The 15,210-nt window shown below is 43.2% G+C and overlaps 1 protein-coding gene across 8 annotated transcripts in view; it reads left to right on the top strand.

Moving 5' to 3' along the window:
- Positions 1-3,632: 3,632 nt before the first annotated feature.
- kdm7ab (lysine (K)-specific demethylase 7Ab) overlaps positions 3,633-15,210 on the top strand; it is a 32,764-nt gene continuing 21,186 nt past the window's right edge. For all 8 annotated transcript variants that reach the window (XM_029115168.2, XM_029115171.2, XM_029115170.2 and 5 more), the window contains exon 1: positions 3,633-3,753. In XM_029115168.2, the coding sequence (XP_028971001.1) occupies positions 3,656-3,753 (98 nt within the window). In that variant the 5' untranslated portion in view covers positions 3,633-3,655. The remainder of the gene's footprint in view (positions 3,754-15,210) is intronic.

Here is a 15,210-nt window from a genome sequence, read left to right as displayed (position 1 = left end):
GCCAAAGGCACTGCAAAATGTGAAGAAAGTGAAGGGGTCTGAATACTTTCCAAAAGCTAATAACACAAAATCAACTAGAACTAAGTAAACTGCTCCAACTTAGAACTTAACATTTTTTTTTGAAAGCAACTTATCCACAACTTTAGAATTCATTCAAACATTTCTGTCCTGTTGCTTCTTGTTGCCGTTGACACCACTGATCACTCCTTTCTCTTGGAGAGATTGGAAAACCATATTGGGCTACGCAGATACATTCTAGCCTGGTTAAATTGTATTTATCTGAAAGATATCAGTTTGTATGTGTTGATGGCATGTCCTCTGACAAATCAGAGGTATGTTTTGGTGTTCCTCAAGGCTGGGTTTTGTGACCAGTATTGTTCTCACTATATATGCTGCCTCTAAGTCACCCGGAACCACAAAGTACATTTTCACTGTTATGCTGATGACACACAGTTGTATATTTTTATGAAATATGGAGAAGCCTCAAAATTAGCTACTATGGAAGCATGCGTTTCAAATATTAGGAAGTAGATGACAGATAACTTTTTGCTCTTAAAAAACAGAAATGCTTGTTTAAGGACCCAAGTGACCAAAAGTAATTGAACAGTTGATTCAAAAGCTGTTTCATGCACAGGGCTGGGCTATTCTTTCATTATTTTTTCATCAATTAAGCAGGTAAAAGGTCTGGAGTTGATTCCAGGTGTGGCATTTGCATTTGGAAGTTGTTGCTGTGAATCCACAACATGCGGTCAAAGGAGTTCTCAATTAAAGTGAAACAGGCCATCCTTAGGCTGCAAAAAAAAAAACAGAGAGATAGCAGTAACATTAGGAGTGGCTAAATCAACAGTTTGGTACATTCTGTGAAAAAAAGAATGCACTGGTAAGTTCTGCAACACAAAAAGGCCTGGACCTCCACGGAAGACAACAGTGGTGGATGATGGTAGAATCCTTTCCATGGTAAAGAAAAACCCCTTCACAACATCCAGCCAAGTGAAGAACACTCTCCAGGAGGTAGACATATTATCCAAATCCACCATAAAGAGATGACATCTAAAAAAGCCAGCCGAGTTCTGAAACAGCATTCGTTGGATAGATGAAACTAAGATCAACCTGTACCAGAATGATGGGAAGAAAAAAGTATAAAGAAGGCTTGGAAGAAGCATGCATTTCACTTGCTGAAGAAGTTTGGTGATGTCCATGCGTTCCAGACTTCAACCAGTCTTTGCCTGCAAAGGATTCTCGATGAAGTATTAAAAATGAACATTTAATTTATGACTGTAAATTTGTACAATTACATTGTATGAAAATGGTATGAAATGGTTCATTGTAATGTATGTTAACTCCCTTGAACCATTCATTTACAAAGTACAACTTATTTCACATCTGCCCATGTTGTTTATCTTTATACAGCCGTTTTAGCCAATTTTTATCAACGATGACAAAAATATTGGAAGTGACTTTACCTCATAAACGTCAGGATAAGGAACTGATTTTTTATGTCATCATGGCATTCAGTTTATAAAACAAGAATAATGGTGCGGCCTATATTAAATTAGGAATCAGGTGATTTGAATCCTAAATGCTGATGGGCAGAAAGATGCATCTGCCAAACAACAGCTCTTAGCGTGGGATATTGGTTAATGGGCTAGGCGTTTTAACGTCAGGTGTAAATAACGCTTTCACACAGATATACATATCTGGCAACCATGTATAGTTACTCAACATAATTTTTCATTATTGCACATTTTTAAAATAAAGGTCTGAAAATGATATTGTTACAAATTAAATTGGATCTTAGTACAGGCCTATTGAATACGAAATTTAAAATACACGAGTAATAAATACATTATGATCTCTGATACAACGGGAAAATTGGAACGTTTCATAAAACTTTTCCCTATCAAATACTATTTGGCCGTTATTAGACCACCATCATTTCTTCAGTCCTCCCAAGGAAGCCGGACCTCCTGTTGACAAAGTATCTAGTCAGATGTGCAGTTTCAGCGCAACTTTAAAATTGGAGCACCTGCCATCTCGTCACAGTGCTACGTTAAAGAGGGCATATCAACCTTCATATTATATAAATATATGTGTGTGTGTGTGTGTGTGTGTGTGTGTGTGTGTGTGTGTGTGTGTGTGTGTATATATATACACACACACTATATAAGTATACTATATAAGTGCATGCAAATATGAGGTTTCAATTTTCCTGGATAAGACAGGAATAATATATTGTTTCATTATCCTCACTGAGTGGGTGGGGTGTATGTCTTTTTTTCGGATTCCTGAAATATTTCCGTAAATTATCGTGCGGGCCTCGTATTTTTCCGTGTTTGTTGAAAAGAGTCCCCGCCCAACATTCTGGCTGTGTTGTTTGGGCATCCCTAAAAACACGGCATTTCGCATCGCTTGCATTAGTGGGCGTGACTTATTGTGCACGTTGAGGCGAGCACGTTGAGGCGAGCTACTACATAAAAGTTTTCACCGTAGGCAAATTCCTATTCCAGTGTCAGGGAGCAAGGGTGAGTTTCTCGAATATCTACACCTATAGCTTATTTTTGCCGGCCTTGATTGAATATCAACGTAATATGCTAAATTATCAAGCAAAATTAAAATAAATGTGATGTGGAAGGCTGAACGGTTATCGCCATCATGATCTAATCTATGCATGTATTGATTACCTCCGTTATTGTCAAACGATTTGACCTGAATCTGGATGGGCTTTTTTAATATAGTTTGTCATCCCACAGACAATGTGATCCAATGCTCTCCCTATATGCATCCAATCCTGGCCTAGGTATAATAAATATATATTGTCTCTCTCTATCACGTGTGAAGTGTGGGAGTTTTATTCAGACATACACATGCACACATAGAAAAAATACTATCAGGTTTTGATATCAAAGTTCAATAGTGTACATTTTATGCAGTAATAAATGCGTTGTTCCCTGCATCTCTCCACCAGAAATGTTGACGTTGGAAAATAAACGTTTTATGAAAATGTTTCGGTGTCTATTATTTTTAACATAGACATTTTAATTGAACATAGGTTACATCCAAATAAATTCTGTTGTAAGTGTAAGATTTACTAAATAGTCAAATCAGATTCACTCAGCATGCGTTATTAACGGAAAGGGTTATGGCGTTATGTTCCATGCTTGTCAACGTGTTTGCCCGTATTTACATCAGACGATGAAATTAGGCTATCATCTGCATTCCTAATCCATCGTACTTTTTACATCGTTAAAGTTAAGTGCCGTATTAATGGAATTAAAAATTTATATTATCACCTACTAAATTAGACGTGTGTTCATTGGTTCTTATTGTGAGCCAAAGCTTTTTATATAGAATGGCGTTGAGTTGCTATCTACAGTATTAGATATGTAGCATACCATATGAAAAAACACGCAACGATTTTGTCAAAATCATATGCTCATTCTGACAATAATCTGTATGGAAATGTTTCATATAATTTCAAAATTATATCTACTTTTCCATTATTTTTAATTCGTAATGTTTCCGTTTGTGCTGCTTCTGCCAGCGAGAACGCGCATGGAACATGAATCGTGCACACATTGCGCTCGGTGTGATGCTCCGCCCTCGGATGAAATGCCGTGTTTTAGGGAGACCAGTGTTGTTTGGGGACACTACGAAGATGGCGGCGGCCCCGCTGTACTGTGTCTGCCGGCAGTCTTATGATGTTAGCCGGTTTATGATTGAATGCGACATTTGTAAGGACTGGTTTCATGGCAGGTAAGGAGCCTATATGGTACTTAATGACATATTTGAAAATGACAGACGTCTTGATAATCAGTTAAAGTCAACTCGTATTGCGATGTCAGTATGTGATTTTGAGGTTCGACCAAGATAACGAAGCGCAAGCACCCAACGTAAGCAAACGGACCTCAGCGCAGGTCCCACTCCGCTAACATTACTCTTTCATTTAACGTTTACATAGTTTTTTATATGCATACAAAACGACAATTCAGTAGTTCACATGATTACATGCAAAACTTGTTATTTTTGTTGGAAAAATATTGCCAGCAAATGTTGACCACTCAGCTCGAGATGATACGGAAATGAACTCCCTGCGATTAGTAGTTATTTTATTGTCTATGAGTGGGAGAGTTGGTTTGTCAGCCAACTGTATTTATTACCAGTATATTTAATCCCAGTGGTTTTAGCAGAAGCTCCCAATTACAGTTGCTTTTGTTGTGTTGTCAGTAGTGGTAGTACTCGAGTTCTGAGTCCCTCGCTGCAAGCAATGCTGAACCTTCATCATCTGTAATGTTTCATCCGTCATGTCACTTCGATGTGCAAGGATACCAGATTATGTATAATTTATTAACTTTTTTCCAAAACGCCTTTGTTTTGGGAGGGCAATAAACAATACGCGCGATGATTCATTTTGCTGTCAATTCTTTGACATGTCTGGAACAAGCCTGCATTCTTAAAGCAATATTTTAATTTAGAAAAATGTTTCACATCAGTGATAAATGGACCATATAAAGTAGACTGTTAAGTTGGTAGGTGGTCAAATCGAGGTTGGGATTTAAATGCCCCCTCTGAACAATGATGTGCACATGGTGAGAGCCACCTAGCGTTAGAATACTGTACATATTTTAAAGGGAAATGCACGTGTTTGACGTGTTCACAGAGATGGCTAGAATAGTGGGCCGTACCATTTAAGGCTTCCACTATTTTAACGTAGTCAACTGGGAGGTACTTATCATGTGTTCCTTAGGAAAGATCAAATGTTTCTGTCTAGCTCAGTAGAATCAATCAACTTTAATCACAAAGCCCTTTTTAAATCAGCAGTTATCACAAAGTGCTTTTACAAAACACAGAAGGGATCAGCCAGTTATCAAAGCATTCTGTTCTACTGCCTGTTTGTAAATTATATTAAGTTATTTTCATCTACTGGCCACAATAAATTAATGAGATTATTATTGGTTCAGGGTTCCAGTACTGCATGTAAATCGCCAAAGTAATCTCTCAGTTCTTATTGCTTCAGTGGATTCGTTCTTCATGTGTCATGCTTTATCTGTCTCTATGGACTCCCTCATAATATTTTCCTGATCTTCCAATGCTGACAGACTGTTTGTAGATCAGTCAGTCAAAGTCTGTTTCCCAAGCAGTGAGTAAGACATTTTAATTGATTATGTCAGCCCAACTGCTGCATTCTGTAGACAAAAGATTTGGGGCATATTCCTATGCACGTCTCACCAAGCTGTTCTTCTTGGAGGGGAAACCCATTCCCCTGATAACAAACACAACCAAACCATTTGTGCCACCTTCTGCTGGACCCCTGGGAATTGAGGTTATGCCATGACCAGGATTCAAACACTGCATGGCGTGACTTGATTCTTTTTTCTTTTCTTTTTTTTTTTATGGGGAACATGACATTACTACTAAAACAGCTGGACTTAAGGGACTATAAAGTACCGTGCCAGAAACTGAGCCTTGAATTCAAGGACTGCTCACTGAGAGGGATTGAGGCACAAATTCTGCACAGCAACTGTCATTGAAAATGTTGTGTTTAGTGAAGGTGCTCAACAAAGGGATTGTAGCCGGTGGCTTGTGTGCGTAACCCTGATCCTCCCTCTGTAACTCCAGGCCCCCTAGGCCCGGATGTCATGCTAGATTACGTGGACCCCGCCACAACCCTTTATGGTGGGGTGCACCTTGTGGCTTAGCCTGTGTGTTTCCCCTCTTGTTGGGGGCTCCCTTGTCGCCAGCCAATAGTCTGTGTTATCAGTCACTGTGCACAGGCCAGTTTGAGATCTGGGGAGCTGCTTGGGGGAAAGTGCCCCTTGGAGGGGAATTAGAAAGAGGTTTTTGATATTCCTGTTAACCCCTGCTCATGTCTGTCATGCTGTTTATACCTTTTATTAGACCATATTTTTCCAGAGCTTATCTTTCCTGGAGTTTGTTGCTTACGTGCCCTAATTTAGTCAGTGTGGCATCAAAGACGCTAGCATTCAGGTCTTATTTAAGCCGTCAAAGAATTAAAAGTCTCAAGCGGGTCTCTGCATGCGCATGCGCGAGTGCGTGTGTGTATGACTGACCCGAGGAAGACTGATGGCACCGCCACTGGCCTCGGGCAAGTTCAGTGCTCCATCAATCAGCGTCCCCACCGGATGAGAACCCAGGCGAGACAGACGTCCCGTGTAATTAAAGCCTTTCACGTTTCAGTGGGATGGGTCTGGCGGTGTACTCTGGATGGCACTCGTCCCGGTGTGGCTGCCGTGTGTATACACACTCCCGTGTGGGAAAGGCTGATACGGTTCTACTCCCCTTTCCTGCGATCATCCGGTGTTGCGGTGCTCTTCAGTCTCAGCAAGTTGTTTAGCCAGTCAGTGTTTTACATGGCTGTTTGGGCTGTCTGTCTGAGTTAGTCAGGCAATAATGAAGATCAGTTCAGTAGTGATTATGGCTAATACTTTGGGTTAACGTTTGGTCCGTTAGAATTTTTTTTTTAATGAAATCGAGCACTAGGAATGCTGACTAGTAAATTGAATGAAACATGTCATAGCATTTGTTACATGACAACATTTTTTGAAAAAAAAATGTAAGAAACAAAATAGTTTCTGATCCTTTATCTTTTTGCTAACCAGGTTTTCCACAATACCAAAGTGAGGTCACCCCTCTGTTCATTCGATAGTAGAAACTCATAGGCGTTAATCATGGCGGAATATTTTAATTTCTATAAAAATACTCCCTAATGTGACTCTTTTTAAGAGTCTCTGCCAAATAACAAATGTGAAATGTCCGGATCTGTGTTTAAGTCACATGGTGTTGGGGTTACATTTTGGGCTGGGATTTCTGTCTATGATGAACCCTGACCTCTCGGTTACAGCCCAACACATACAGGAAGTTTGTGTGTGTATGTGTTATCAGCTCAGATCCTGTCACAGGAAGTTGTCTCAGAGAGGCAGGCAGGACAGTGTCAGCACAGAGGCCCGGGAGGCGCCTTCCACTGGTGTGGGGGCGACACTTCCTGCACCCATTATTCTTCATTGCCCTTAAGTACCCCCTCGACTGAGAAAAGCTGCAGTCTTGTGTGGTTTGAACAAAGGGAGACACAAACGGGACGACTTAACCTGGTTTCTTTCCTGTCTTCCCCTGTGCTGTGTTTCTTCCCTCTTATTTTTAAGTTCCCTCTTATTTTTTTCCCCCTCTTATTCTTTAGTTCTCACAGACTCCCATCTTGCCAAGTCTGCATTATAAATGGTGGTAATTAATCAATATTTAACTTATAAAAGGATGGTAATTGTTGGGTGAAGTTGGTGACTGATGAACTTTGAGGTCATGGCGACCAGGCACTTTGACTCCCAGCTTTATTGAAATGTTTTTCTCCTGATGTGGTGGGATACGAAACTGCTGATTCAGATATTTCAGTTATCCAGTCCAGCTTTTATCAACATTCACTGTGATCTTATGTCCTTCTGCGTCCATCCTGCCAAGCTATTCTGTTTCTTGGCATACCACTCCTTCAGCCAGGAAGTTTGAGTCAAAACCAATGCGCTTTGAGAGGAGTGCACTTTCTAAGCCAATTCCCATCATCCTCTACAGGAGTCCCTGGCATGCCGAAATCAATATTTGACTCCTAGAGACTCTGAAGTGCCACAGTGTGTTAAGTCATGCCTCGCAGTAGAGCTTGGTCATTGCTGTCTGAGTCCTTGTTGTGGTTTACCTTCAACGCCCATGGGTCTCGCAAATGGCAGCGCAAATTGTCTCACTGCTGCCCAGTGTGGATGAGTGCATATCGGACTGGTCTGCCTTGTGTCTTCACACCCTTTAGACTCCTTGGGCTAGTTTGGGCTTCTGTGAGTGCCATTGCGGTTGTTCACCGGGGAACGCATTCCCCTTCAGTGCATGTGTATTGATGAAACACTTCCTGGTTGAGCGCAGTGTGAAACACGTTTTGGTCTTCGTCTCTCCCGCACCTGCTGTAGAGTTGCTGTGATAAGACAAGGCCACATTGGATGTCACAAATTTGGGAGAGGACAAACCAACAAGGATGATATTGGGCCCTGTGGACTGGGGTTGTCCTGCAGTACCGCAGCTGGATTTTTTTAGAAGCCAGCCCACTGGCTTAATAACACGTAATTTTTATTAAAACACCAGATTGCAGTGACACCAACTGCGGACTGTGACAACATTATCCACCAACATTGAGCGTTTGTCTAGAACGCGGGTTTGGGGCGGAAGCTTCATCCTGCAGCTCTAGTCTTTACCTGTGTGCTGTGTGAGCAGATGTCATACAGGAACACTTGGATTGCTGCCAGGGTGTTTGCCGTCACCATAGAGACACCTTTTGTTGTGCCACCATTACACTCTGCAGCCTTTTATCCTCTGATAGATAGCTTGATCTGTTTGGAATTGTTTCTCAATTTGGGGGCCAGGAGGAAGTGTGCTGCTGTGGAATTGTTTTGCATTATGTAGGGTGGCCATTGCTTCTTCGTAAGTGACCCATCCAGATGTTTGTGCACATCGATTCACACCGTCAGCCTGGTGAACCCCATTAAATCTGCCCTCTATAGGGTTCCCATTGGCCACTAAGCAGTTTTTCTTTCATGGCCGAATGTTGGAACCATGTCTTCAATGTTAAGACTGATTTCCTTTCATTGTCTGCTCAGATTTGTCGCTGCCCTTGATCAACACAATGAACCTCTGACTGCACATCTGACTAATGAACAACACCACTCAAGACAAGATGGCAGATCTCTTTAGAGTCGAGGCAATGAGGCGGTGGATCGTCAGTGTCTGTCTGTGGGTTCCTGGGCAGAGGAAGAGGATTTCACCCTCATTGGCTCCCCGCATATCTCTGGAGTGCTACTTCATTATGTGCGCTGCTAGAGCCCCCCTCCTTTCCCCTTTGGCAGGCAGTCCACATTGTCTCCATTCAAGCACCGACAGTCACTCTCTGGAGGGATTTAAGCGTTTTAAGGCGTGACGCGTGCAGCCTGTGCACAACTGGCATGGACTGTTTCTGTTTTTGTCTTTGTTTTCTACTGCTTTATCTACCAGAAGAGTGCTTCTTTTATATTGTATCCATGTTATTTTACCAGTTTTCTTGGTATTTTGATATTTCATCTGCCCAGAATGCCCCATTCTTCACAATTAAGTTGAAATTATATTATATATTGTCATTTCAAAAGTAAGTACACCCCAGGAGTTACCTTTTTTCTTACATATTTTGACATATGGACATGTAATTCTCACTTCATCACTATTGGCAGATAAAGTTAATTAAGCTAACAAATGTATATGCTTATATTATTAGCAATACTTTATGAAAGAAATCTACAGGCATATGTTCATAGTACACCCCTAGCTTCAATAGCTTTTCTTACCATTTCTTGTAACTGTCAATTATTCTCTTTCATTGACGGAAAGGAATTTTCGCTCTTCTTTACTGCATCAACTGTGTCATAACCTAGGGCTTTCATGCATGCATGACCTGCTTCAAGTCCCCCTACAGCATTTTAATAGGATTGAGATCTGGGCTTTGGCTCATTCAATAACCCCCCATTTCCTCTTTTTGAGCCATTATGTTGTAGCTTTGCTTGTGTGTTTTGAATCATTGTCCTTTTCCAAGATCCATGTTTGGTTTACCATCAGCTTTTTGACAGATGGCCTCACATTCTCTTTAAGAATTATCTGGAACAATAAGGAATTCATGGTTGACTCATTGATACCAAGTTGGCCAGGCCATGAGGGGAAGCAGCGCCAAACCATAATGCCATCACCTCATTGCTCTGCGGTTGGTATGAGGTTCTTTTGTATAAAAGGCATTGTTTTTTTTTATCCAGAAATGGCATTTCGTCCATCATGTTTCTGCTGCCTCATTCTGACACTTGACTCATGCACCTCAACATTGATTTCAGCAAGAGAGGCCTGTAGATCCCTTGATATTACCCTAGGGTTCTTACAGACGTCTATGGCCTCTAGGGCTCAATTTGATTGGACAACCTGTCCTATGTAGGTTGCAGTGGTCTGGACTTTTCTCCAAATGTAGATGATCTGTCAAACAGTAGAATGATGTACTTCATATTGCTTGGAGTCCCTTCGGGACTCAAGGGCATTGAGTAGAAGCCCATTAACACAACGGAAAGGCTTAATGGGATGTGAGACCCTGGATCCTTGTTGATCTGTCAACAACTTGTTAGCATCTAGTAATGAGCGGTCAGGATGTCACTGTTTGAGTAGGCTATTGATAAGAAAGACGGCCCTTAAAATGGATGGCCTTGATTTACGAAATACAGTTGTTGACACCAATAGATTAAGACGGAAATACGCCTTAACCATGGGATTGCATGGGAGTAGCAGTGGTAACCTTGATGTGCTGTGAAATGTTGCAATCTGGAATCATGGACACTAAACCTTCATTTCGCTCATCTATCCTCTCGTACTGTGACAAAATGAAATACAAGTTGTAAGAAGTGCTAAATATATGCAATCAATGTAAAAATTAAATGTATTTGTTTTAAAATCAAAATCAAGTGGTAAATAATAATAAAAGCCTTGGAATGACACCTGCTGCTTCTTGTCAGGGTTTGCACTAGAGTAAGGTCTGGAAATAATTGGACACTGACAATTATTTTTTTATTTTTTTCTGTTTACCAAAATATATTCAAGTTACAGTTAAGTAATGAATATGGGCGTAAATGCAGTCTCTCAACAATAAGTTGAGGGCATTCACATCCAAATTGGAGGAAGGGTTTAGGTCCTTTTTCAATGGACCAAAAGTAATTGGACAGTTGACTCAAAAGCTGTTTCATGGACAGGTGTGGGATATTCCTTCATTATTTCATAATAAATTAAGCAGGTAAAAGGTCTGGAGTTGATTCCAGTTGTGGCATTCGCATTTGGAAGCTGTTGCTGTGAACCCACAACATGCGGTCAAAGGAGTTCTCACTGAAAGTGAAACAGGCCATCCTTAGGCTGCAAAAAAATATATAATCAGAGAGGTCACAGGAACATTAAGAGTGGCTAAATCAACAGTTTGGTACATTCTGAGAAAAAAAGAATGAGTTGGTGATCTCTGCAACACAAAAAGGCCTGGACGTCCACGGAAGACAACAGTGGGGGATGATCGTAGGATCCTTTCCATGGTAAAGGGAAAACCCCTTCACAACATCCAGCCAAGTGAAGAACACTCTGCAGGAGGTAGGTATATCATTATCCAAGAAGAGAAGACTTCACGAGAGCAAACACAGAGCGTTCACCACAAGGTGCTAACCATTCATAAGTCTCAAGAATAGAAAGGCCAGATTAGACCTTGCCAAAAAAAACATCTGAAAAAGCCAGCTCAGTTCTGGAACAGTATTCTTTAGACAGATTAAACTAAGATCAACCTGTACCAAAATGATGGGAAGAAAAAAGCATGGCACAGGCTTGGTATGGCTCATGATCTGAAGCATAGCACATCATTTGTAAAACACTGTGGAGGCAGTGTGATGGCATGGGCATGCATGGCTTCCAATGGCACTGGGTCATTAGTGTTTATTTAAAAAATGTTTGTGATCCAATGTTTTTATTGTATACTCAATCATCATACAAATCACGATTGCATGATTATAGCATATCTATTATTTAAATAACAATTAATCTGTTTGTCATAGAATGATTCCTAACATGCAACAGTAGATGCTAGTCTAGATCTATCCCACACAAAGAATAAAAATAAAATAAAAAATAATAACAATGAACTGTATAATTATTCCTATACCCAACCATCCAATCCAAGAGACTCATATATATCTACTATAAACCACTTCCTATAACAAGGACTTTAGATTTTCCACTGTATTAAACTACATTAACGTTCTTTCATTCCCACTGTGAATTCTAGCAGTTGACAAAGTATACAATATCAAGAAAAGTAAAAACCCATAGATGCCATGTTAGTGCATGAGGAGGCTTCCATCTTAAGTTAAGCATTTTCTTAGCTGCAGTTAAACCAGCTAGCCATACCTTTTTGTTGTTGTTTTGACATTGACAAGGATGTGCTGTCATTCAGCAATAACACAACTGGAGAACAAGGGACATCAAAGTCTAATATAAGGATAATGTCATTTCTTTCCTGAAAGTAATGACCTGAGGACAATTCCACATTACATGCATGGAAACATTTTATATCTCTTAAATGGAGTAGTATATGTACTGTATATAAACTTAAAATGAATAATTTTATATAATTTAATCAAGGTTTCGTGATGCTCCACTTATAGTACTCTGTATCATTTTCCACTGAATATGTCACGGAAAAGCAGGCAAATCATTATTCGAGGTTTAACAAATATTTAGGAGTTTGTTTGTGCCTTCTACAAGTGAAACAACACATTTTGTTTTTGAATTTGCATTCATCCAATCAGTAAATGGATGTTTACATTAATGAGGACCAAGGTACACTAGTGTTTATGGATCATGTGACAGAAGTCAAGCAGCCAGATAAATTCTGAAGTGTATAGGGATATATTGTCTGCTCAGATTCAGACAAATTCAACAAAGTTGATTGGACGGCGCTTCACTTTACATGGATAATGACTCAAAACATACTGCGAAAGCAACCCTGGAGTTTTTTAAGGCATAGAAGTGGAATATTCTGCAATGTCCGAGTCAATCACCTGATCTCAACCCGATCGAGCATGCATTTCACTTGTTGATGACAAAACTTAAGGCAGAAAGACTCACGAACAAACAACAACTGAAGAAAGCTGCAGTAAAGGCCTGGCAAAGCATCAATCAATCAAATGTATTTATAAAGCCGTTTTTACATCAGCAGATGTCACAAAGTGCTTTTACCAAACATCTGGCCTTAAACCCCAAGGAGCAAACAACAGTAGTGTTGATTTTCAGTGGCTTGGAAAAACTCTCTAAGAATGCCAAAATTTAGGAAGAAACCTAGAGAGGACCCAGACTCAGAGGGGTGACCAGTCCTCTTCTGGCTGTGCCAGGTGAACATATTAAGATTACAATTGTAATAATCCCCTCCAAGAACTGCCACCTTAACGTGGTGGAGGGGTTTGAGTACCCGAGTGACCCTAGGAGCTATGTTGTCTGGGGCTATATGCCCCTGGTAGGGTCTCCCAAGGCAAACAGGTCTTAGGCGACGGGTCAGACTAAGAGCGGTTCAAAACCCCTTAATGAAGAATTCAATTTTGAGTACCGTGACGTCGCCCGGTATGGCGCAGCCGGGGCCCCACCCCGGAGCCAGGCCCGGGGTTGGGGCTCGAATGCGAGCGCCTGGTGGCCGGGCCTTCCCCCATGGGGCCCGGCCGGGCTCAGCCCGAACGGGTGACGTGGGGCCGCCCTCCCGTGGGCTCACCACCCACAGGAGGGACCATAAGGGGCCGGTGCAAAGAGGATCGGGTGGCAGTCGAAGGCAGGGGCCTAGACAACCCGATCTCTGGACACGGAAACTGGCTCTAGGGACGTGGAATGTCACCTCGCTGGCGGGGAAGGAGCCTGAGTTAGTGCGTGAGGTTGAGAGGTTCCGATTAGAGGTAGTCGGGATCACCTCTACGCACGGCTTGGGCTCTGGAACCACACTCCTTGAGAGAGGATGGACTCTTCACCACTCTGGAGTTGCCCATGGTGAGAGGCGGCGGGCTGGTGTGGGTTTGCTCATAGCTCCCCAGCTCTGCCGCCATGTGTTGGAGTTTACCCCGGTGAACGAGAGGGTCGTTTCCCTGCGCCTACGGGTCGGGGATAGGTCTCTCACTGTTGTTTGTGCCTACGGGCCGAACGGCAGTGCAGAGTACCCGACCTTCTTGGAGTCTCTGGGAGGGGTGCTGGAAAGTGCTCCGACTGGGGACTCTATTGTTCTACTGGGGGACTTCAACGCCCACGTGGGCAACGACAGTGACACCTGGAGGGGCGTGATTGGGAGGAACGGCCCCCCTGATCTGAACCCGAGTGGTGTTCAGTTATTGGACTTCTGTGCTAGTCACAGTTTGTCCATAACGAACACCATGTTCAAACATAAGGGTGTCCATCAGTGCACGTGGCACCAGGACACCCTAGGCCGCAGGTCGATGATCGACTTCGTTGTCGTCTCATCTGACCTGCGGTCGTATGTCTTGGACACTCGGGTGAAGAGAGGGGCGGAGCTGTCAACTGATCACCACCTGGTGGTGAGTTGGATCCGATGGCGGGGGAGGAAGCTGGACAGACTCGGCAGGCCCAAGCGTACTGTAAGGGTCTGCTGGGAACGTCTGGCCGAGTCTCCTGTCAGAGAGATCTTTAACTCCCACCTCCGGCAGAGCTTCGACTGGATCCCGAGGGAGGTTGGAGATATTGAGTCCGAGTGGACCATGTTCTCCACCGCCATTGTCGAAGCGGCCGCTCGGAGCTGTGGCCGTAAGGTCTCCGGTGCCTGTCGAGGCGGCAATCCCCGAACCCGGTGGTGGACACCGGAAGTAAGGGATGCCGTCAAGCTGAAGAAGGAGTCCTATCAGGCCTGGTTGGCTTGTGGGACTCCTGAGGCAGCTGACGGGTACCGACAGGCCAAGCGGGCTGCAGCCCGGGTGGTTGTGGAGGCAAAAACTCGGGCCTGGGAGGAGTTCGGTGAGGCCATGGAGAAGGACTTTCGGCTGGCCTCGAAGAGATTCTGGCAAACCATCCGGCGCCTCAGGAGAGGGAAACAGTGCCCTACCAACGCTGTTTACAGTAGAGGTGGGCAGCTGTTGACCTCAACTGAGGATGTCGTCGGGCGGTGGAAGGAGTACTTCGAGGATCTCCTCAATCCCGCTGACATGTCTTCCATTGAGGAAGCAGAGGATGAGGGCTCAGAGGTGAACTCGTCCATCACCCGGGCTGAAGTCACAGAGGTGGTCAAGAAACTCCTCGGTGGCAAGGCACCGGGGGTGGATGAGATCCGCCCTGAGTACCTCAAGTCTCTGGATGTTGTGGGGCTGTCTTGGTTGACACGCCTGTGCAACATCGCGTGGCGGTCGGGGACAGTGCCTCTGGGATGGCAGACCGGGGTGGTGGTCCCTCTTTTTAAGAAGGGGGACCGGAGGGTGTGTTCCAACTACAGGGGGATCACACTTCTCAGCCTGCCCGGGAAAGTCTATGCCAGGGTTCTGGAGAGGAGAATACGGCCGATAGTAGAACCTCGGATTCAGGAGGAACAGTGTGGTTTTCGTCCGGGCCGTGGAACACTGGACCAGCTCTATACCCTCTACGGGGTGTTGGAGG

Source organism: Esox lucius, chromosome 19 (genome assembly GCF_011004845.1).
Source record: "Esox lucius isolate fEsoLuc1 chromosome 19, fEsoLuc1.pri, whole genome shotgun sequence".
Taxonomy (NCBI): domain Eukaryota; kingdom Metazoa; phylum Chordata; class Actinopteri; order Esociformes; family Esocidae; genus Esox; species Esox lucius.
The sequence above is the reverse complement of the archived record's forward strand: the minus strand, read 5'-3'. Positions and strand labels throughout refer to the sequence as shown.